Source organism: Gopherus flavomarginatus, chromosome 4, assembly GCF_025201925.1.
Source record: "Gopherus flavomarginatus isolate rGopFla2 chromosome 4, rGopFla2.mat.asm, whole genome shotgun sequence".
Taxonomy (NCBI): domain Eukaryota; kingdom Metazoa; phylum Chordata; order Testudines; family Testudinidae; genus Gopherus; species Gopherus flavomarginatus.
Window position 1 is genome coordinate 103,098,845 of NC_066620.1, and position 21,739 is coordinate 103,120,583.

Consider the following 21,739-nt stretch of genomic DNA (forward strand, 5'->3'; position numbering starts at 1 on the left):
GAAAGATGTTTTCAGGAGCGCTTAAGAAATCTCGGGTTGACTAGCAATAAACTTTTCAACTTGAAGCTTGTTTGGGACTTTTTGGTTGAGAGTGAGGTGCTTAAGTTAGTATGATAGAAAACTCTGAGGAATAAGAACAACTCCGCTTTAAAAATAGGAATAAAAGCTCTTCTGATAGCTCTTTAAAGCACTGGTGCAACAACAGTTTAAAAAAAATTCTGGTCATGTTCTGATAGATTTTGCAATGGGATCATAACATTTTCTAAGAAGTCTTAAGAATTTTCTGCTTCTGGAAGGGGGTTAGGCAATGTGCATCCTGATGGCATCAAAAGAAGACCTTTTTAAAACCTCCTACACCCATGTAGTGTAGCTGCTGGCAATGGCCTGGGCCTGAAATAGTTACATTCTGGTCATATGAGTTTAGTAGCTTTCTCTCATTCATGTTTGTAGTTTTGCTGGGTGCAGGCAGGGCCGGCTCCAGGCACCAGCTTCCCAAGCAGGTGTTGGGGTGGCAGTCTGCAAGGGGCAGCACTCCCTGTGTTTTTGCCCCCAAGCAGCGTGTGAATTGCCACCGCGGAGGGCGGGAGCAGTCCGTGTGCTGTTAGGGCAGCTCGCGCGTTTCCGTGGCGGTTTGGCAGCAACTTCTATGTCCAGCTGTTTGCGGCGGCACAGCTTCTATCTTCAGCTGCCATGGAAATGTGTGAGCCGCCCTAAGGGCACATGGACTGCCCCGCCTCTCGCAGCGGCAATTCGGTGCACTGCTTGAGGCGGCAAAAACAGTAGAGCAGGCCCTGGGTGCAGGCCAAATTATTTCCAGCCAGCCTAAGGGAAGGTTCTCCTCTCTATTCTGACTAATCACCACATTCTGTAGCCTTTTATGTCCCCCTTGGTTGACTAAATTTGTTTGTTTGGGAAAGAGGCAGCCTACCTCCAGTGGTGTGGGTGCCTCTGCTCCATAAATTGGTTGAAAGAGCTAAGTGTGCCTGTCATGCAGTCGCTCAGACTGCACCAGATTTAGGGCAAAGTATTCTCTTTTGAAATAGGTGGCACGGGCCAGCACATGGTTTCTTGTAGCTGTACCACTGATTGCTAGTCCAAAGGGGATATGTGATGGAATACTATTTTGCTGTCACCAGTGGAGGAAGGTGACTGTCATTTTGCAATTTAAGAAACCAAACAGTTTTACCTAGTGATAGTACTGCCAGTGGAAGTTCCACAGTCAGGTGGCCTGAATCAATGTGTGTCTAGCCAAACTCCATCTTGCTTTCAGAAGTATCTTAGATTTGCTATAAACTGACACATGGCACCCAGAGCCTATCCAAAGCCCAGAGATACTCCCATTGATTTCAGTGGGCTTTGGGGTCAGGCCCTAGCATTAGAGCCTGCCATTTAGAATCTATTTGCTCAGAACCCACAGTCTCAGCCAATATTGTATATACTTATGATTGAACACCCTGCCTTGGTAATGCACTTACAAATGAGAAGGTAAAGCCAAGACATTTTAATTCAAGTCCCAGGGTGAAATTCCATCCCCATATGAGTTGATGGTAATTTTACGATTGACTTCAGTGGGGCCTGCATTTCACCTGGGGAATCTACACCAGGAATATACACAGTCCTTTAAGATCATAGGTACAATTGAGGAAGTTGCATAACAATCTGTCAGCTACCCAATAGCAGTCACACATGAGATACTTTGGGTTCAGGTTGGTAAAACATTCTTCTGGGGGAAGATATTGGCTGTTTCACAATGCAGTAAATGCCAATATCAAAAAAACCCATCAGCCTCAACAAGGGAATGTTTACTAGTCCTTGTCTCTAAGAGAAGGTACCAGCAAAGAAATTTTGGTCAAAGAAATGCAATGCTGTAGCTAAATAAGCTAAGGTTCATTGTTACTTCTGCGGTATTGGGGATGGAACGGGCAATAGCAATACTAAGAGCTAATATTCACAGTCCTTGCTGTACTGTTACAATGAATGAGAAAACAGCCTGATGCCATCATGAGTGATATCTAATGGCACAGTCTGATTTTTAATTAGTTACACTTCTAACCCGTGAGCTTGTCATGAGAATATAGCTGGTGTTTTGAAAGTTTAGAATTGCAAAAACGGGGGGAGGAAAAACCCCTTTCCTCTGTTGCACTGTGAGGTATAAAGCATAGAATGTGCTGCAGCTATGTATAGTCAGAAACGGTTTTCAGAAAAAACAACAACCGAGACACTGTTTCACTATTACTTTACCACAAAGAGTTTTTATCATTCTTCTTTTAAAAAAAAAAAATCTGCAGTCACCATATACTGGAATGAGTTTCATGGGTTTTACAGTAACAGCAAGGCAATTGTTGAATTCATATTGGCTGTGCCAAAAGATTCCTATGAGGCTTGGGCCCTGTTGTGCTAGGTGCTGTACATACAAAGAGAAGACAGAGTCTCAAGCTCATTTAAAACTAGCTGTATAGCATCTGTGTGTAATGAACAACTAGTAGGAGGGAAGGGAGCATGCAGCCTAACAGTTTAGGACCACATGGCTGTGTGCACAGCATGGTGAGCCTGAGTCAGTTCAAGTTAAAGTTTTATAAATAAAATATCCACACTGGCCATAAAATGCAGGCTAGAGTTGAGACCTTATTGTGTGACAATGACATAGCAGGTTTCCTTCTTGACTGTTTCTCACACACACACACTCTCTTTCTCTCTGCAGCAGGCAGGGCCCAGGCTCCCATGGGAGCCAGCTGCAGCAACTGCAATACTCCAGAGATTCACTCCATCTGAATTGTTGGGATCCCCACAGCTGCCAACCATCCCTGCAGATATCTCCCCTAGGCTAAGTCCCTGCCAGTGAAGTTTCAAGCACAGTGTTTGGGTTATGGCAGTGTTCGGAGTGAGATGAAAGAACGCCACATTGATAGTGGGAAGGCAGCTCCTATCATAGCTCTGGAGAGAGTAGTGTGTCTACATAAATGTGTGAGTTCAGGAATCCTTCAGTAAAGAGCTCTGGTTTAGCTGTGATGGCCTAGTGAATTGTCTTTTTTGTTAACTATCTTATTGTAGTCCTGCTGAGCAGCTCCTCTACACCACTGACACACCTGGATAAGGGCTTGCAGGATGTGAGTCATTAGGAACTGAAACAAAATGGGGAATTTGGGAGATAGGTGTTCAAATCATTCTTTACTTTCTTCCTCTCATGTCAGGCGGATAAAACACACTACCTGGTAAACATCCACTTTGAGAATTTAGATGAACTTACTTTTCTCGCTAGCTAAGTGCTGTTGGGTTCTCCCCTTGTGACAAATGGCTAAACTTTGCATGGGTGACTCATTCAAACCTTTAGTTTCCGCCTCTTCTTTTGCAAAACAAATGAACGTCTAAGGACTTGTAGTTCAATGATATTAGCCAACCAACTGAGGAAGTAAAATAATCATATGAAAGGGGCGTAGCCTGCTTGGGGCACTTGTTTGTGTTCAGTTGACATCAGAGTTATAACAAGCCTCTAAACACAGGGCTGACTTCCTTGTGAGGACAGCATTGCTCAGACTCCAGCCTGGTGCGTTAGCCGTGGGACAAGGCAGCTGGTGACTCAAAGCATAGTATCGGACAAGTTACAGAGCTCTCTGTGAGTACAACTCTTGGCTTTTATTCATTTCAGCCAACGCAGGAGGGCAGAGGGTGGTAGAAGAGAAAGTTGAGTTTTCACCCACACAATCCTTCAGCACAACCAAATGGTTTAGCCTGACGCGAAACATTTTGTGAGGCCGTTTCTTTTGTGATCTGTATTTTTATCTTCTTCGACTAGTTCTTAAAATTTCCTGCAGAGAAAATGTCCACAGGTAAGAGTCAAATTAGTGGTAGCTGGTACATTTCAAGAGCGGTACAGCTACTTCTTCAGCAGCAGCCAGCACATGTTGGGGCTGGAGAGGAGGGCTAAGATGGCATAAAGCTGTCCACACACTCCTGGCACTGCAGCATGCAAGGTACAGGAGACTGACTGACTGACTGCTCTGGCTTAATGCCAGCTGCTAACAAGCCTCAGGCTCCAAAACCTTTTATTTATGGGTGAGTTAATACCTTTTATTGGACTAACCTCTGGGCATGAGACAAGCTTTCAAGCTACACAGAGCCCCATTCACACGTCTGGCACAAGTATCCATCTGTGAGGGTCTCTTTGCAGGATCAGGGGCTTAGAAGAGAAGTGACTGTGGGACAGAGCCTTGGCTGGTATAAATTGTGGTAGCTCATTGGCTTCAGGGGAACAACCCTGGTTACCTGAGCTGAGGGTTGGGCCCATTGTCTGTTTTAAGTCTCTACCCATTGACTATACCCAGTTGCTTGACAACTCATACCTTGTTAGTCAGCTAGTGGAGATATTGCAGAAGAAGTGAGTCTGCAGGGGAGCATGAAGGAGAAGCCAGTGGCCTTACAGATCAGTTCAGAGAGGACATTCAATGAGAGTTACCTTGGAAATGTATTTTTAATAATTTCACCATTAATGTGCCCCTTGACCCATCCAATTCTGCTTCTACTACTCATTTAAAAGCGGGGAGGGAGGAGACACACACAATCTATTCAATAAGGCAATTTGCATGCTCTGCTTTCCCACACCAAAGTGTACTCCTCTGGGTCAGCTGGGGCTTGAAACCAGGAACTTGGGATCTAAAAGCCTAAATCTCTTCGCTAGTGCCTGAGCTAAAAGCCTCTGGTTGCACAGCTCACAGGAGCTAGCAGACTCCAAACCTCTGTATGTGGCTGGGCCACTAGGTGGAGCCCAGAGCCACGGGGTGTGTGTGTGTGTGTGTGTGTGTGTGTGTGTGACAGATGTTGTCTTAGCCCAAGTTCCAGAGAGCCACGGCAGCTCCAATCCCTACTCAGGCCACAAAGCCTGGCTGGAGTGGCTGCTGTGGGGATTGAGCCCGGTACCCATGGATCTAAAAGCAAGAGTCTCCACAGCCTGGGATAAGGAGCTTGGCTCCTTAATGCAAAGCCTGCAGCAAACTCATGAGGCTATCTCTGGGACTAGCTGCTGGTGAGGACAGAGCAGCACGGAGGGTGGGGTGTACACACAAGCTCCCTAAGTGGTACTACTCTTCTATAATTATTTATAGTGTCATTGCACCTAAGAGCACTAGGCATGGACTGGGACCCCACTGTGCTAAGTGCTGTACAAACACAGAACAAAATAGTTGGCCCGTCACAAACAGTTTACGAGGCTAAGATGAGAGACAACAGTAGCATACGTACAGCTGGGGCATACAAGAAATCAATGACACTGGACTGATCAGCATCAGAGCCAGTGGTCTCAGCACACCAGCACTGGTTACTCTCTTCTCTCCATTCCCTACCCAGTTTGGCCTTTTGTCTTTGTTCATTGTGCTATCTAATGACCATATTTTAAACTGCAAACTTGTCAGGGAAGGTAACTTGCCTTTTGAAAAGTCTGAAAAGCCCAATGCTGAGAGACAAAGATGGTATTACAGGTGACCTCTGATTCATTGAAGTTCTGAGTTAACACTTTTGCCTCCAGGAGGTTCTCTGGAGGGAAACTTCAGCCTTCACACCTGCAGAGCTGAGGTTGGGTTAAAATGCCAGCAGCCAATCTAAACTAGTGCTTCCGTCATGCAGCTGCAGTGCCAGCGAGCTTTCAGCAAAATGCCAGGGCAAGACCCAGTACAACATTCCTAGCGAAGGCCCAAGAAAGTTATGTTCCCCTAGCTTACACTCAGGCATTCTCACTTCTGAGTCTGGCCCTCTCTCCACAGCCTCTCAACAATTAATTCAATTGAAATTAAAACTGCTCAATAAGTTTAGGCTCAAGGTGCTACACCTAGACCTTTGTAAGGGTAAACTCTTTTTGTTCAAGTAAAAAAAACCTCTCTGACGGAGAAGCTAGTACTAAAAAAAACAACAGGGTAAGTTATGCATCAGTGGAACATCTGAGTGATTTCACCTGAACAGTTTCACAAGATCAGAATTTTTCATGAGGGCTACCGTGCTTTCAAATTTCCAAGTAATGCTGCAAATAATACATTCCCTCATTGCCACTAGATGAAGTTTGCCATATTTGTTGAGTTGCTATGACATCTGAGATCACTCCATTGAAATCAGAAAGATGTTATCTGTGGGTCACTAACCACACTGAGCAAATTGAAAATCCCCAGTTATGTTTTATTCTAAGTGATTTCCTGTGAGATGAGACTAGTGTGATGCCTATCTTCAACCACTCTCCCCAAGAAGCTAACAAAAACTGGATGCTCTACAGAGGTGCTTTTCTAGTCAGAGCTGTGCAGAAGAATGTCCATCGTGTCTGAGGAAAGCTGGGGCATTTGCTTAAGCCAGAAGGGACCTAATAAGACTGGCCTCTTGTACAGGTGCACTCTATATTGTACATGTGTGAGATACAGAAGTTCCTTGGCTACCACATTTAACTGTATTATTTAAAATCTTTTTCCCCCTCTAAAGCTGATGCCAGCTAAAAGCAGCCAAACGAACAAAAGCATTAAGTAAAAGGAACAGAGAAGCCTGCTGAGACTGGCCCTGGCAGGTTCACATCCTGCAGACTGGTAACAGCCCAGGCCTAGAGGAAGTATCTGCTGCACAGATGGAAGCGCACCTGGGCAAGATGGAGTTTTTCTGCAAGCTGGGGTATGGCAAGCAGGACATCTGCAAAGTGCTGGAAAATCTGGGCCAAAGGGCCCTGGAGGATGATGTGCTGAAAGAGTTGATTCGGGTAGGTAGCAGGCCTGTGGCTCAGGAGAGGCAGGCCCAGCATCCTCTCCCAAAACTTGTCCCCCGTGGGTCATGTAGCCGTGCGGCAGTGCCCAAGCAGCCAGAAGAGGAGGCAAGCGATTCTTCCAGTCACTTGAGACCTATCGTGATCGATGGCAGCAACATTGCTATGAGGTACGTGCCTTTCCATCTTGATACCTATACAAGGGGTCTCCATTTCTTTGTAACTCAGGGCTGCCCAGAGGTGGGGGCGGGTGGGGCAATTTGCTCTGGGCCCTGCAGGGGCCCCCACGAGAGTTTTTTCAGGGCCCCTGGAGCGGGGTCCTTCACTCGCTCCGGGGGCCCCGGAAAACTCTTGCGGGGCCTGGGTCCCTGGAGCTTCTTCCGCACCAGGTCTTTGGTGGCGGGGGGGTCCTTCTGCCTCAGGGCGGAAGGACCCCCCGCTGCCAAATTACCCGCAAAGTGGGACCTGCCGCCGAAGTGTTGGGTCTTCAGCGGTAATTCAGTGGCGGGGAGGCCCCCGCTGCGGGTCTTCGGGGCACTTCAGCAGCGGGTCCCAGAGCAGAAGGACCCCCCGCCGCCGAATTACCGCCAAAGCCGAAGACCCCAGGCCCCCTGAATCCTCTGGGCGGCCCTGTTGTAACTTTGTATTGGAATCCAGCCTGAAGTTGTGCTCTCCTTTATGTATGAAGCACACAAGATGCTTGGTGAGCGACATCTCATCTCTCTCTGTTTATGGGGCTGTAGCTTATATCATGGACCTGCTCTCTCTCAGTATCAAGCACTGATTTTTAAAACAATGATCACCTCTGACCACCATTTTGAAATTAACTCTTAATCTCTACTGTCTGTAGCCATATGTTTCACCAGCCTTCTCTTCACTTTAGTTCCTAAGTGAGGTCTTGCTACCTCTACACATAAGTATCCAGGAGATCTAAATCAATATGCTGAGGCACTGGCAGGAGAAAATGGATGACCAGATAAAGTAATTAAAGTGTTTACTGTAATACTGTACTTGGTTTTTAAAAATGAAATTCATTTGTATAAGTCCAGATAAGGAGCAGCACAGTATTTCAGTTGATTGAATCTTGTATTAGTTACTTACTGTACTGTTTTTGCTATTTTGTCTGAATTGTAAATCAGGTGACCATGACTCGGTGAAAAGTCTGACTTAAGAAGCAGAGAGCAGTTAAAATGGGGAAATGTGGATTTTGGTTTTTGGTTTTGCCAAAACCTCAATCATCATTTTGGTTTTGCAAGCACAACCCCAAAACATCCCTGGCTTGTGTGTTTTGGTTTTGAGTCATGGTTTATAGGAATATGGACTATATTACATTTTCCAAGTGTTTATCAGCTCAGTTGTGTCACTATCACAGCTGGGTTACAACACAGGTATGCATAGGCCCACCTGCAAACCACAAAACCATCCTTTTTTGCAGGACCCCATGCATTAAACTGCATCTCTGTAATTCAGAGCTCTCCACGGTCTATTGTATGCATCATCTTTTACTTCAGCGATCACCAGCCAGGGCATGTTCAAACCCAGTGATGCGATGGCTGTAGGTGCAGTAAATGGTTTTGGCTGCCATGTTGCTACTATTTTGAGCTTTTAGGCCATGTACCCACAATGGGTTTCTAATAAGCCATCCATGCTCCAGACATTTCAAAGAAAGTCTCCAGTGTATTTCTGTAGAAGAAGGAATTACAGCAAGACAAGACAATGAGATGCAATAGATCAGGCTATCGGGTTATTACATGGCTGGCATCCTGCCTTGACATTCCTAAACCTTTCATATAAAGGAACTGTAAGTTGTTTTCAATTTCCACATTTTCATGTCTAATAAGCTCTCTTTCCCCCTGCTTCTCTTTAATTGCCTCCATTACAAGACCAAAACTTTACAGCTCCTCTGAACCAACCATCACACTCTGGCTTTGGGGATATCTCCAGGAAGTTTGTGATAAGAGTAAAAACTAGTTGGAATACCTGAGAAAGTTACTGCCTTCTCAAGAATGTAATTTCACATTGAACAAGGAGAGAGATGGCAGGAGTGGCTTTCTTTTCGGAAAAGCCTTTCTGTATTGCAGATAAATGGAGTTTAACATTGTGGCCTGTGTGAAATGGGGTGCCATAGGTTCTCATTCTAGTGCAGGACAGTCTGTATTTCATGACTACCCCAGACTCAAACAGGATGGTTGCTCCTCTCAACACAGGAAAGAAATACTCAGGACTCCCTATTGTAAGAACTTTGGGGATGGGGGGGAGAGAAGAAGCAGGCAAGTCATAACACGTGGAAGAAACTGGCAAAAAGCTACATTCTGGAAATGGGGTTGCCCAAGTGGAGAAGAGCATTTCTGTTTCTGCTTTGGGATTAATGTCTGTTCAGTATTTCATAGTCAGTACTGGAGAGTCCTTTGGGAGAAGGCGGCATTTTTAAAAGACTTATGCAAAACAAAAGGGATCCTTTATTCCTCCATCCCAGAATTGTCCCTGGGATTGCTTAAGCAATGTGAGCCTCCCCAGGAGAGCAAACCTCACTGTATGACAAAGGCTGTTGAAGGCTCTTCAATCTAACAATGGTATAACAAAAATGCAATGGCTGCAAGTTGAAGCTAGACAAATTGAGACTAGAAATAAGATGCAAATTTTTTAGAGGGTAATTAATCATTGGAACAATTTACCGAGGGCTGTGGCGGAATCTCCATCAATAGCAATTTCTAAATCAAGATTGAATGTGTTTCTAAAAGGTATTGTCTAGTTCAAATGGGATTCAATTCAGGAAGTTTGGTATGCATTATACAGGAGGTCACTCTAGCTCAGTGGTTCTCAACCAGGGATACGCAGAGTTCTTCCAGGGGATTCATCCACTCACCTAGGTATTTGCCTAATTTTTACAACAGGCTACAGAAAAAGCACTAGCAAAGTCAATACCAAAATTTCATACAGCCAATAACTTGTTTATACTGCTTTAAATACTATACACTGAAATGTAGTAGAATATATTTCAGTTGATTTACTTTATAATTAAAATGAGAAAGTAAGCAATTTTTCAGTAATAGTGTGCTGTGGCACTTTGTATTTTTATGTCTGATTTTGTAAGCAAGTGGTTTTTAAGTGAGGTGTAACGCAAGACAAATCAGATTCCTGAAAGGGGTACAGTAGTCTGGAAAGGTTGAGAACCACTGGTCTAAATGATCCCAGTAGTCCCTTCTGGACTTAGAATCTATGAAAATTAATTAGACCACTGGATGGCCCTTGAAGGTGCTTTTAGCTAAAACACTCCCAGTGATGCTGGAAAAGGGGCTTTGACATCCTAGCATATTGGTGACAAACTCCATTGGTACATAGTACAGAAAGATTGTGTGGTCTAGTGGATAGGGCACTCTACTGTAATCAAGCCATCTCTATATATGGTGGGGGAAAAATAACATTTCTTTACTTCTTGTCTCCCAAACCTGAGTAGGATGGTTGAAAAACAGTTTGTATCCCTGCCTCTAGTAGAGTCACGAACTATATTAACCATGAGCTAGACTGCCTGGGGAGAGGAGATCTACAGCAGCGCTCCTGCTGGCAGGGTTGTTAAAACAACAAACATATCCCTAAAAAGAACAGGAGTACTTATGGCACCTTAGAGACTAGCAAATTTATTTGAGCATAAGCTTTCGTGGGCTACAGCCCCCTTCTTCGGATGCATAGAATGGAACATGTATCGAGATACATATACACATACAGAGAGCATGAAAAGGTGGGAGTTGTCTTACCAACTCTGAGAGGCCAATTAAGTAAGAGAAAAAAACTTTTGAAGTGATAATCAAGATAGCCCAGTACAGACAGTTTGGTAAGAAGTGTGAGAATACTTAAAAGGGGCTATAGATTCAATGTTTGTAATGGCTCAGCCATTCCCAGTCCCTATTTAAGCCTAAATTGATTGTATCTAGTTTGCATATCAATTGTGGCCATTAATTCTTTTATGTAAAGACTGTCCAGTTTGGCCAATGTACATGGCAGAGGGGCATAGCTGGCATATATCACATTCAGGGCCAGCGCTACCATTTAGGCAGCCTAGGCAATCGCCTAGGGCGCCAGGATTATTCGGGGGGCGGCAGGCGGCTCCGGTTGACCTGCCACAGTCATTCCTGCAGAGGGTCCGCTGGTCCGCGGCTCCGGTGGAGCTGCCGCAGTGCTGCCTGCGGACGGTCGGCTGCTTGCGTGGCTCCGGTGGACCTCCCGCAGGCACGGCTGCGGCAGCTCCACCGGAGCCACAGATCCTCTGCAGGAATGCCTGCGGCAGCTCCACCAGAGCCGTGGGATCAGCGCGGGGGGCAGCGAAATGGCCGTGCGCCTAGAGTGCGAGAAACCCTAGCGCCGGTCCTGATCACATTGGTAGATGTGCAGGTGAATGAGCCCCTGATAGCGTGGCTGATGTGATTAGGTCCTATGATGGTGTCACTTGAATAGATATGTGGACAGAGTTGGCATTGGGCTTTGTTGCAAGGACAGGTTCCTGGGTTAGTGTTTTTGTTCAGTGATGTGTCATTGCTGGTGAGTATTTGCTTCAGGTTGGGGGGTTGTCTGTAAGTGAGGAGAGGTCTGTCATCTGACATCAGGAATCATAACACTCAAAACCCAGTAGGAGAACACTTTAACCTGTCAGGTCATTCAATGACAGACCTGTGGGTGGCAATTTTGCAACAGAAAAGCTTCAAAAACAGACTCCAATGAGAAATTGCTGAGCTGGAATTGATATGCAAACTAGATACAATCAACTTAGGCTTAAATAAGGACTGGGAAAGGCTGAGCCATTACAAACATTGAATCTATCTCCCCTTGTAAGTATTCTCACACTTCTTATCAAACTGGCTGTACTGGGCTATCTTGATTATCACTTCAAAAGTTTTTTTCTCTTACTTAATTGGCCTCTCAGAGTTGGTAAAACAACTCCCACCTTTTCATGTATGTGTATATGTATCTCCTCAATACATGTTCCATTCTATGCATCTGAAGAAGTGGGCTATAGCCCACGAAAGCTTATGGTCAAATACATTTGTTAGTCTCTAAGGTGCCACAAGTACTCCTTGTTCTTTTTGCGGATACAGACTAACACGGCTGCTACTCTGAAACATATCCCTGCCCACTTGAAAAGGGAACTGCCAGAATCCTACCAGCTACAAGACTATTTAAACCAAAAAACAGTTATTTAGTATGTGCAGGTGTGTCTAGCAATATTCAAGCTGCCATGTGAAGGGAGGCGTTCTGGACAGTTCAACCCTGACTTCTGACTCTATTTTATTTTGTTTCACTGTAATAACATCACTGCTTATCCAATACTAGAGCATTTCATCCACAGAGCCTCAAATACTTTACAAAGGTGGCTAAGTATTATTACTATACTCACTGTGCCAAACACAGACTCCTGGGGTCTGATTCTCTTTGCATCGGCATTGGAGTAAATCCAGCGTGACTGTTAAAATCAGTGGCGGTACATGGCCATAACTGTGGTGTAAGTGAATGGGGAAGTAGGCTCCTGGCAGTAGAGGCATGTAACCAGCGCTCCTTCAAAGGCAGCTGGGTGGCTTCCCTAAATTCAATTCCATAAAATTCCATTTTATCATTTTGGGATAATTAATCATTTCATGACTGCACTTATGATTCAGCATAAAATGATACTTTCCAGGCCTTTGTTAGTCAGATGATAAATTTACTTGGTATCTGTGACAGTAATTATATAAACATTTCTAACCTCTCTATTCTGTCACTATAGATGGGTGCAGACGTAGAACTATAATGTCAGACTAATGTGTGTGTTCTGCAATGTTTAAAGCACTATGATGATTGTGGAGATATGATCTAGAGAGTTCAAAGTGCACAAATGAGGCTCCTGTAGATAGCGTGGGTGTGGGTATGTTTCTCCATTTCAGGACCGTGGGGTAGGGTTCAATCTGTGTGTGATGATTACTATATCTGAAACCACTGCACTTATTTTCTTGTACAGAGATGGTTAAGAGCAATGAAATTACCTTCCTCAATGTACTGTTTGGCATTTTGGCTTGTCTAAATGTGACTACAAGAACTTTATGGGCAGGGTAAAGAAATTGAACAAAACTATAGCCTCTTACAGGCGCTCTCAGACATTATTTCCCTAGGCTATCTTGATTGGTACTGATTTCCATAACTGGATTTTCTACAACAGAGATCCTAGGTTTTCCCTTTGCCTCTGGCCTGGACAGGCAAAAATCCAAAAACCTGGAACAGATTAAGATGGTCTAGGGCACAGGGTCTCCTATTTTCCCTTCCCCATATGGTGGTCCTGTCCGCTCCTGGAGAGTCATTGGCAGGGAGCACCTATACATGCAATCTGCTGGGATGGTGGTGGGGATTTCCAGTCATGTGTCATCCAAACCCCAGTTTGAGGCCTGCCTCTCAGAGTCAACTGGAGAAGAGTGACCTGTAGCCACTCTGGCTGCCGTCTTAACATAGCACAGCAAGAGAGTAGGGCGTAAGAAGTTTTATTTCTGAGGAGAAAATTGCCGCTTTGTGATTCAGCTCCCGTCATGAGCACTTTCTGTTCAGACCACCAGCCTAGACAGTAAGGGGAGTCCAGAACAGCCCAATGTGGACTAAAGTGAATCTAACCTTTATATCCCACGTCCATCTCTACATGAAGGCTGAGATAGTCAATGTGGGGGAGAGGGAGAGTATCTCCCCAATTACGTCTGCCCTTGAAGTCTAGTGTGCAGGAGCACTTGTCCTTGAAAACATCCCAGTTGTGGTGCAAATAAACAGTCACTTGTTCCATCACAAGGTGTATTTGAAGGTGACCAGCTGGGGCTCTCTGTTCAACATGTAAAGGTGGTTTCCATGGCTACCATAATGGTGGGATTACTTTGTATTACTAATTCAGCTTCCGAGAACTGCATGAATCTCTTCCTGAATCTTAACCTATTTCCCTCTCTCTTTTCTGGTTGCAGCCATGGGAACAAAGAAGTGTTCTCATGCCGGGGGATTCAGCTGGCAGTGGATTGGTTCAGGGAGAGAGGCCACAAAGACATCAAGGTCTTTGTCCCATCATGGAGAAAGGAACCACCACGATTTGATAGCCCCATTACAGGTAGACAGGGTATTCCAAGAATAATCTGAAATATATTATAAATTAACCTTAACCATAGCAACACTGTACTTCTACCATGTCATGTAAAGGGTAGGTATTTGGGACGTGAGGAATCTGATGCAATTCTTTCCTGGAGAGAAAGCAGCATAATGGAAGCAGACAGCAAGCCACACGTTTCAGGGTGTTTCAGTGATGAAGCCATGGCCACATATATGCTGTTGCTGTCTGTGTCGCATGTGTGACAGAAATCAGAATCTTTTGCTTCAAAAGCACAGACCTCTGCCAGCTGAGCTAAAGGAGAATGACTCTGCGGCCGTGCTTAACTGCATTATGATGTATGGTATAGCTGGTAGCTGTTTTACTGGAGGGTGACATTTCTCCAGCAGCAGTTAGTTGCAATACACAAACAACCACCAATCCACAACCATTTTCTGTTGCCATTAGCAGTATAGGCACTTACTGTATAAATATAAATATAAAAAACATGTCAGCCAAAGCCTCTATCTGTAGTGGGGGGCAGAGAGCAGAGAAGAAATGAGTGTACAAAAATGAATCAGCAAGAACATTGAGCTTACTCTTGTGCTGCTGCTTCTAGATAAGGAGTAAGACCCACTTGGAAGAGCAAAAAGAAATACAGTTGCTGTTATAGGTGAAATTGTGTGCAGAGCCCTAATGTTTACAGAGCCAGCAGTGGGAAATAAGCCATGTAGCCTGTTATCTGTTAAGAACTGATTTTGACCCACCCAGACATTTTCTGTTGTTTGTAATTCAGTATCCACAGTCTCAGGTATGTAAATTGGCTATCTCCCACAGAAGCTTGTTCAATGGCAGGTTCTCACATACGAGGTGATGATTTGGAGAGTGCCGGTTAGCTTCCGCTGCAGTTGGTGGGAGTTGTAGGTGCTCAGCACAGCTCAGGCTCACATCCTAATTGTCCTTTAAGGCCAAGAGTTCAAAAAAATAGACCTCTAAGGCTAGGTTCCTGAGTCCATATTTAAACACCTATATGAGTTACCTAATTCAGAAGTTTGTTGAGTTCTCATCAGCTCCCGCTGCTGCCAATGGTTCAGTGCCCCTGAAAAAAAAATTCACACCATTCACCGAGTCTCCTAAGTCTGTGTTGAGGTACCTAAAAACCCTTATTATTTTTAAGGTGTTGTTAGATTCTTAAAGGACTCCAACACAAATGGTACGTGCTAATCACTAATTTTCCTCCTTCTTGTTTTTGTTTTCAGATCAGCACATTCTTGATGAGCTTGCAAAACAAACCATTCTCGTGTACACTCCATCCCGCAAGGTGAAAGGCAGGCGCGTGGTCTGCTATGACGATCGCTATATAATTAAAGTGGCCCATGAGAAAGATGGGGTGATTGTTTCCAATGACAACTACCGGGACCTCCAGAGTGAAAATCCTGAGTGGAAGTGGTTCATCGAGCAACGGCTACTCATGTACTCCTTTGTCAGTGACAAGTAGGGGACAATTGTCTTTACTTTGATTTAAATACTTGAATGCTGTGGGCCAAATTCAACCCAGCCATAAGTGCAACTTTAATTTATATCAAAAGGGAGCAGGTGTATTTTAAAGAGAGTCTGCTGGGTGAGTGTGTCCTGTCTTTAGTATATTCCCCACCTCTGGTCTCAAAGGTCCTGTGTAACTCCCCAAGGAACTTATCTATTTCACGTTGACTGAAAGGTGATCTAGGACCGACCCATGTTGCTCCTAGAACCCTGCTAATGCAGCGAATAAGAGATATGAGATGAAGATAGGCCTGTGTCTCCCTATACTATAACATTTATTTTGGACAGATACACAGTGAAATTGATATCTGGCATTTGGCTGCTTGGCAGTATGTCTAATATCGCTGCTGGGCTAGGAGTGAGTTCAACTGTCCCCTCCTTTTGTGCGTAATTCTTTCCCATCCATTTTCAAATCCTCCCATACAGTAATCATCCTTCTAGCTGCAGCACAGAGAGGCCAGGATCTGCAATTAGCTCCCGGTTTCCCACAAGACTGAGCGCACTGGAGGATGCTACTGACCAGGGCTGCCTGGGGGGCGGGCAGGTGGGGCAATTTGCCCCAGGGCCCCATGAGCATATAGCATTCTATAGTATTGCAACTTTTTGTTATGGAAGGGAAATTGCTTTGCATCAGGCCCCCTGAATCATCTGGGTGGCCTTGCTGCTGACCGTTTTGCATTCATCATATGAATCTGAGTGGTGTGTAGATAATTCCCAATCATGTAAGTCTTTCTCTGCCCCTGAAAAGGTTGTTACTCAGTCAACTGGTCCAGGTCTTTATTTAGCTGGGCAATGTGCACTGACAGCAAGTTTTCATTCACACTGATGGCCTAGCCAACAAGCCTCTCGAGATGTAGTACGCTCAAGTGATTTTACATTTGATAGATCAGAGTGCTGGTAGTTCTCAGCCACAGAAAACTGCACTAAAATACTTGGCAATGCATTTAAGATAATGGTGTTTGGTTGCTTAATGCCCTTACTTATCAGCATAATAGGACTCAAAGGGCAGATCTGTTATCTCTCTAACAACTAGGTTACTTCTCTTGTTACTAATGGGTATCAAACATTTACATAACATTTCTCCTTTTCCCTTGTCTTCCTTTCTCATTCAGAAGGCTGTCAGAACATTTTCACAACCCTCACTGCAAAATAAATAAGTCTAGCTGGTTTTTGCCAAGCACATTTGCAGAATTTCACATGAGAACAGACCTGCTCATCTCTAAGAGACTCTTAGGATCTCTAGTTCTATTACACACACAGATTGGGAATTAAATGTCCACAGCTCATTCATCTATCTCACATAACTGTGGCCACCAATAGAGCAGAAAGAGCAATGGCCAATCAGCATTTGTTGAGAGATGTGTGGGCTAGTGCTCTGAACAAAGGACGAGGAGACAGGAGCTGCTCAGTTTCTAATTCGCTCTTTGACTCTGACAACTTCTGTAGCCTAAACTGGTCAGTTAGCTTCTCTCCCTCTGTTTCACAAGCCAGCTAGTCCCTCACAGGGGCGTTGAGAGGATAAATTTGTTTATGACTATAAAAGTGCTAATTGTTATTGACATTCCTGCTGTGATGGCTCTTCCTAAAACACCATATTCAGATCATAGGGCAGGGGAATTAGTACTCCAACTCACCATACTTCTAGGACTTACATAACACAATATCACAGCATGCATAGGTAGGTCTGGTATTCAACCAGGCTTAGTGCCAGGTCTTAGAAATCCATGTGTTCTTACATACAGTGCATGTGTGTTGCACAGGACAATGACGTAATGGCAAAGTGATGAGGCATCAGCCTTTACTCTGATTTCACTAGTAGATTTGAGTCTGCCAACTCCTACTATTTTAAAATATGTATATATTGTAGAGTTGGAGTGGCCAAACACAGATCATTGTGCTGCAAACATGGAGGAGCACACTGAAAATAGGTGCACACAGGGAGTTTGGGCAGACACCAACATGTCATTTTCTGTTGCTTCAAAAGTATCAAACGGGGCCTGACACTGCAAAATTCAAAGCCATTGCCTGGCCAACATAATGCCAACCCTCTTTCTGCACAGCTTGAGATTCCAGCACTGATACTAGAACCTGTGGCAAGGGGAGCAGCTCTATGAACTTGCAGTACTCTACCTGTGGGGCTGGTCAGCTAAAGAGCACTATTTCCCTCCCAGAAAGAAGGGGGTTGCAGCTCAGATATCTAAGATGCAAGAGAGAGTGGATTTTTAGTGCATCCTCTTCCTTTTGATAGGGATTTTGTAAACGTTACAAGGCTTTTCTGTCATAGCTGTGCACAATAAATGATTAAAAAAAATACAGACCTCAAAGTAGAATGTAAGTGAAATGCAGCACTTCACAAAGGGAAGTCTATGAGTGACTAATGCTCTTTTTGGGTTTCAGGTTTATGCCTCCTGATGACCCACTAGGCCGTCATGGACCTACTCTTTACAATTTCCTCAGCAAAAAGCCAGTGCTTCCTTTTACCAGATGGCAGCCCTGTCCTTATGGTAGGTTTTCGTTAACTCGACACAATGATGACGGCCTGTTTTTCTTCTGGAACTCCTTGCCACAGCTTCAGGGAGGTGGGGGGCAAACCCCAGCTGCAGGTCAAGGGCACACAGCCCCCACTCCACCCCTGCTGTTGAAGCGAGGTCACGGAGGTCAGGTAAAGTCACAGATGCTGTGACTTCGCTGACCTCCGTGATTAAATCATATCCCTCATAGGCGCTGACTCCATGGGTGCTCCAGGGCTGAAGCACCCCTGGCGGAAAAAATAGGGGGTGCTCAGCAGCCCCACTGATCAGGTTCTCCCCCTCCCCCCAGTGCCTCCTGCCCGCCACAATCAGCTGTTCAGTAGCATGCAGGAGACACTGGGGAGGAGGGGGCAGAGCACGTGCAGGGGGCAGGAAGAGGGGAGTAGGGTCTTGGGGAAGGGGTGGAGTGGGGGCAGGGCTGGGGGTGGAGCAGGGGTCGAGCATCCCTGGCAAAAGTGGAAAGTTGGCACCTCTGGTGCCTTAGTAATAGCAAATTGCACTTCCCTTACCTCACGGCGACGTTGAGGATAAATACATTAAAGACTGTGAGGTGCTCAAATACTATGGTGAGGGGTGCCCTCTAAAACAGATAAATTAAATATTTGGCTGATACTTTAATGCCCCACTCCTATCTCTCAGCTCATTGTTCTGCTTTCTTTCAGGCAAAAAATGCACATATGGCAGCAAGTGCAAATTTTTCCACCCCGAACGACAGTATCAAGCTCAGCTGTCAGTGGCTGATGAGCTCCGAGCCAAAACAAAGGCCTCGTCTCGAAGCTTGGGGACAGAGGAAGAAAGGTTTAAGGCTGCCCCAGCTACAACCCAAGGAGGGACTGCATCCCACGGCGTTTGCATAGAAAGGCTGCAGGAATCCAGTGGTGCTATAGGCAGCGGCAGCAGCTCCACTCAGAGCTTTGCAAGGGATTGGTTCCATTCCACACAACAGGAAAGCAGCTACACCAAGCATTCAGCTAGAGCCTGGGGAGACAGGCCCCTGTGTAAGCTGGAACCCGAACAAAATGTATTACAGAAAGATCTACAGAGAGAGCAAAGGCTCATGGAAAAGCAGCTGTCTGCATTGTCCCTCAGGGACAAGCTATATAGCGCAAACAGGCTGGCAGACACATCTGAGAGAGAGGATGCAACTGACAGTACCCATCAATGCTGTAATCTTAGCCACAATCACTGTCACAATCTATATGCAACTCATCACAACCATAGTTCGGACTGCATGTGCTTACAACAGTGCAAGCTGCCTTCTCCTCTTCACAGGCACCCAGCTCACTTTAAGCCTGAGCACCGCGGCAATGTGCAAATGTCAGCAGTGCAGAGTCAGAGAATCCAATACACTGTGGACAGATCTCTGTCCACACAAGGCCTGCAGGCCCAACAGCAAGTCACACACACTGTCAGGTCTCTTCTGAATGGCCCATTTCCCTACAGCAAACGCGAAGATGGACAATACCAAAGGCATTTGCAGAATCAGCCTCCCATTCAGTCATTTTTGTTCGACTCCCACAAGGGGCCCGGCTCCTTCAGCTATTTACCCACTTCTCACAGCGAGTATCTCCCGAATCACGCTCCAGAGCCACTTGCTGGAGAGCAAGCACACATCCGCAGTGTGCTCTGCTCTGTCTTCCCATACGATGAAGTGGATCGAGTTATGTTCTTGTACCCTGATATCAAGGATATGGCTAGTTTAATTTTACTAATTCAAAGACACAGGCTCTTATGAAGTGGAGGAGACTCTCCTCACATCAGTGCCCCCAAAGAAAAACCAAAACCAAAACCCAAGAGTCTTTGCCAGCTGGGGCCAGGTGTCCAAGGTTGTTTCCAGCTCTGCCAGTGACTCGCTATGTAGCCTTGTTTAAGTCAGTTAGACTCGAATGGTGGCAGGCAGCCACTGGCCCCAGCAGGCAATGGTATGGAGCTGCACCCCTCATGGAGGGATCCTGGGGAGGGACTGTGCTTCAGAGAGCGATTTCTTCTTTGAGGCACAATCCTCACTGCGTTCCCTAGTGGACAGTAACACTGTGCCATTCTTAGGGTCCCCCTGGTGTGGATGGCCCACTCTACTTCCTGTTGGGGGGCTGTTGCCCCTTCTCCCTCCCCATCTCCTGTGAGAAGCCAGCCAGCCCTGCAAGTGGAGTAGGTCCTGGTGCTGCATACAGGTGCTGCAATTGTGACTGACCTATGTGCAGATCACACAAGGAACGTGTACTCTTTGAAAACCTTCCACCCATCCAAAGAAGGGTCAGTCACAATTGGGTCCGTTAATCTGCCTGTTCTTTACTTGCTAACAACAGTGCCCCACCTTACAGAGCAGTTGCGGCAAGGCTTAGTGTATGCTTTACAAGCACTTTAAGAATCTTTAATCAAAGGTGCTATTGCAGTTGGTTTCAACCTGTGGTCCACGGACCCCTGCGTTTCTGCAGACTATGTCTTAAGATTTCCAAAGGGGCCTGCACGTGCCTTTGAAATACTCATGGGCCTTCAAATGAAAAAGACTGAAAACCACTGTGCTGTGGCATTGCAAGTAACATGATATGAGCAACAAATCTGTGGATTTTTCCTGTACAAAGCTTCATAAAATGTCCTAACCCTGACAGCCCAGCTGCATCAGCAGAGCAATCATTTGCCCCCTGCTCATGAGAAAACTGACACAATCTTCCTTTGAAGAGATTTGCATTTTTAAAGGATTCCCCTCGGAACTCAGATTTTCTTTAATAAATAAATGATGCCAACCCATAGAAAGCCACAGAGCATATCTCCCACTAGTATGGGCTCCCTCCCATGAGGACCAAACTTCTCTCAATCTCACACAGAGCTGCTCTCATGGTCTTTCAGTTACTCTGTTGATATGACAAAGGCTGAATGGAAAGACTGAGGTTCTGTTCCCATCACAGAAAAGCATGCAGGCTTCCTGCAGTGTCCTCATTTCTGTGTGCTTACTTCAACTATTTGGCAAATTCAGAACTTCAGCAGAGGATAAATCCTGCAGTTTTTACTCACAGACGATCTTATCCATTAAAACTAATGAGAGTTCAGCCCAATTAAGGAATATATTACTACAAGATTTGAGCCCTTCCCAAAACAGGGTGGTCTCAGGATGCAATAGCCTATCTTGTGCTCTCTGGAAAAGGAGACAGTTTCACCATGCCAAAAATGAGTTGGGCACCCAAAGACAAACACACCAAATCACTAGTCATGTTTTAAAATCTTGGCCTAAAAAGTGTAGTTACTTCAGAAGGCTCATACACTCTCTGTGGGCTTTGTACAAACTTCCCATTGTAGGAGCTCTGTCTTAGATCTAGTACATTGCTTCACAGGCAGCAGCCACACACCATCATTACATTTTTAATGTGGCCTTTTTTCCTTATTAGTCTGACATCCCAGCTATAAGATAACGTTGGCTTTTTGTCATTGCATGTCTGCTTTTATAATTACAGCCATTATGTCCAATCCTGTCCTCACTGAATGGTTAACAACTTCCATCAGCTTCTAGCCGTTAATCTGCCTGGTCTTTACTTGCTAACAACATTGTATCTTGTGAAGGGTTCAATGTAAGGTGGGGCAAAGTAGGTTTCTTTTAAAAATCTGTTTTCTTAGTTAAGAAATATTAGCAGGGTTCCAACAGACCATGGTAGAGACAGCCGAAGCTGATGATGATACATGTTTAGCACCTAACTGCAGTTCAATTCCATTTAGTGGGTTTATCTTTGACTTAAACCCTGAATTCATGTGAATTTATTTTTTTCTGGACAAACGCAAGGATGATAATGAGAAGAGAAGCTATTTTTCTTATATGAAAAAACAAAAACAAACAACTGAATTAAACTGACCTTTAGTTACCCACTGTGGTCC

General features: G+C 45.1%; 2 protein-coding genes across 3 annotated transcripts in view; one reads left to right on the forward strand and one right to left on the reverse strand.

Moving 5' to 3' along the window:
• Positions 1-21,739, reverse strand: part of GINM1 (glycosylated integral membrane protein 1) — a 103,192-nt gene that overhangs the window by 68,445 nt on the left and 13,008 nt on the right. The gene's annotated exons all lie outside the window — the stretch shown is intronic.
• On the forward strand, positions 461-21,412 carry ZC3H12D (zinc finger CCCH-type containing 12D). 2 transcript variants are annotated; one of them, XM_050949641.1, is made up of 6 exons: positions 461-3,613; positions 6,454-6,894; positions 13,687-13,826; positions 15,062-15,296; positions 17,742-17,848; positions 18,538-21,412. In XM_050949641.1, the coding sequence occupies exons 2-6, from the start codon at positions 6,593-6,595 to the stop codon at positions 19,608-19,610; spliced, it is 1,857 nt and encodes a 618-aa protein (XP_050805598.1). In that variant the 5' UTR covers positions 461-3,613; positions 6,454-6,592; the 3' UTR covers positions 19,611-21,412. The 2 variants fall into 2 exon arrangements, with proteins under 2 accessions (XP_050805598.1, XP_050805600.1); XM_050949643.1 differs by lacking the exon at positions 461-3,613 and adding an exon at positions 7,608-7,705 and having other exon boundaries at positions 6,817-6,894.

Bases quoted from the DNA above. Each gene is read 5' to 3' on its own strand.
- ZC3H12D (XM_050949641.1), top strand. From the start codon at position 6,593: ATGGAAGCGCACCTGGGCAAGATGGAGTTTTTCTGCAAGCTGGGGTAT. The intron at 6,895-13,686 runs GTACGTGCCTTT...TTCTGGTTGCAG, and splicing joins GGCAGCAACATTGCTATGAG to CCATGGGAACAAAGAAGTGT. The intron at 13,827-15,061 runs GTAGACAGGGTA...TTTTGTTTTCAG, and splicing joins ATTTGATAGCCCCATTACAG to ATCAGCACATTCTTGATGAG.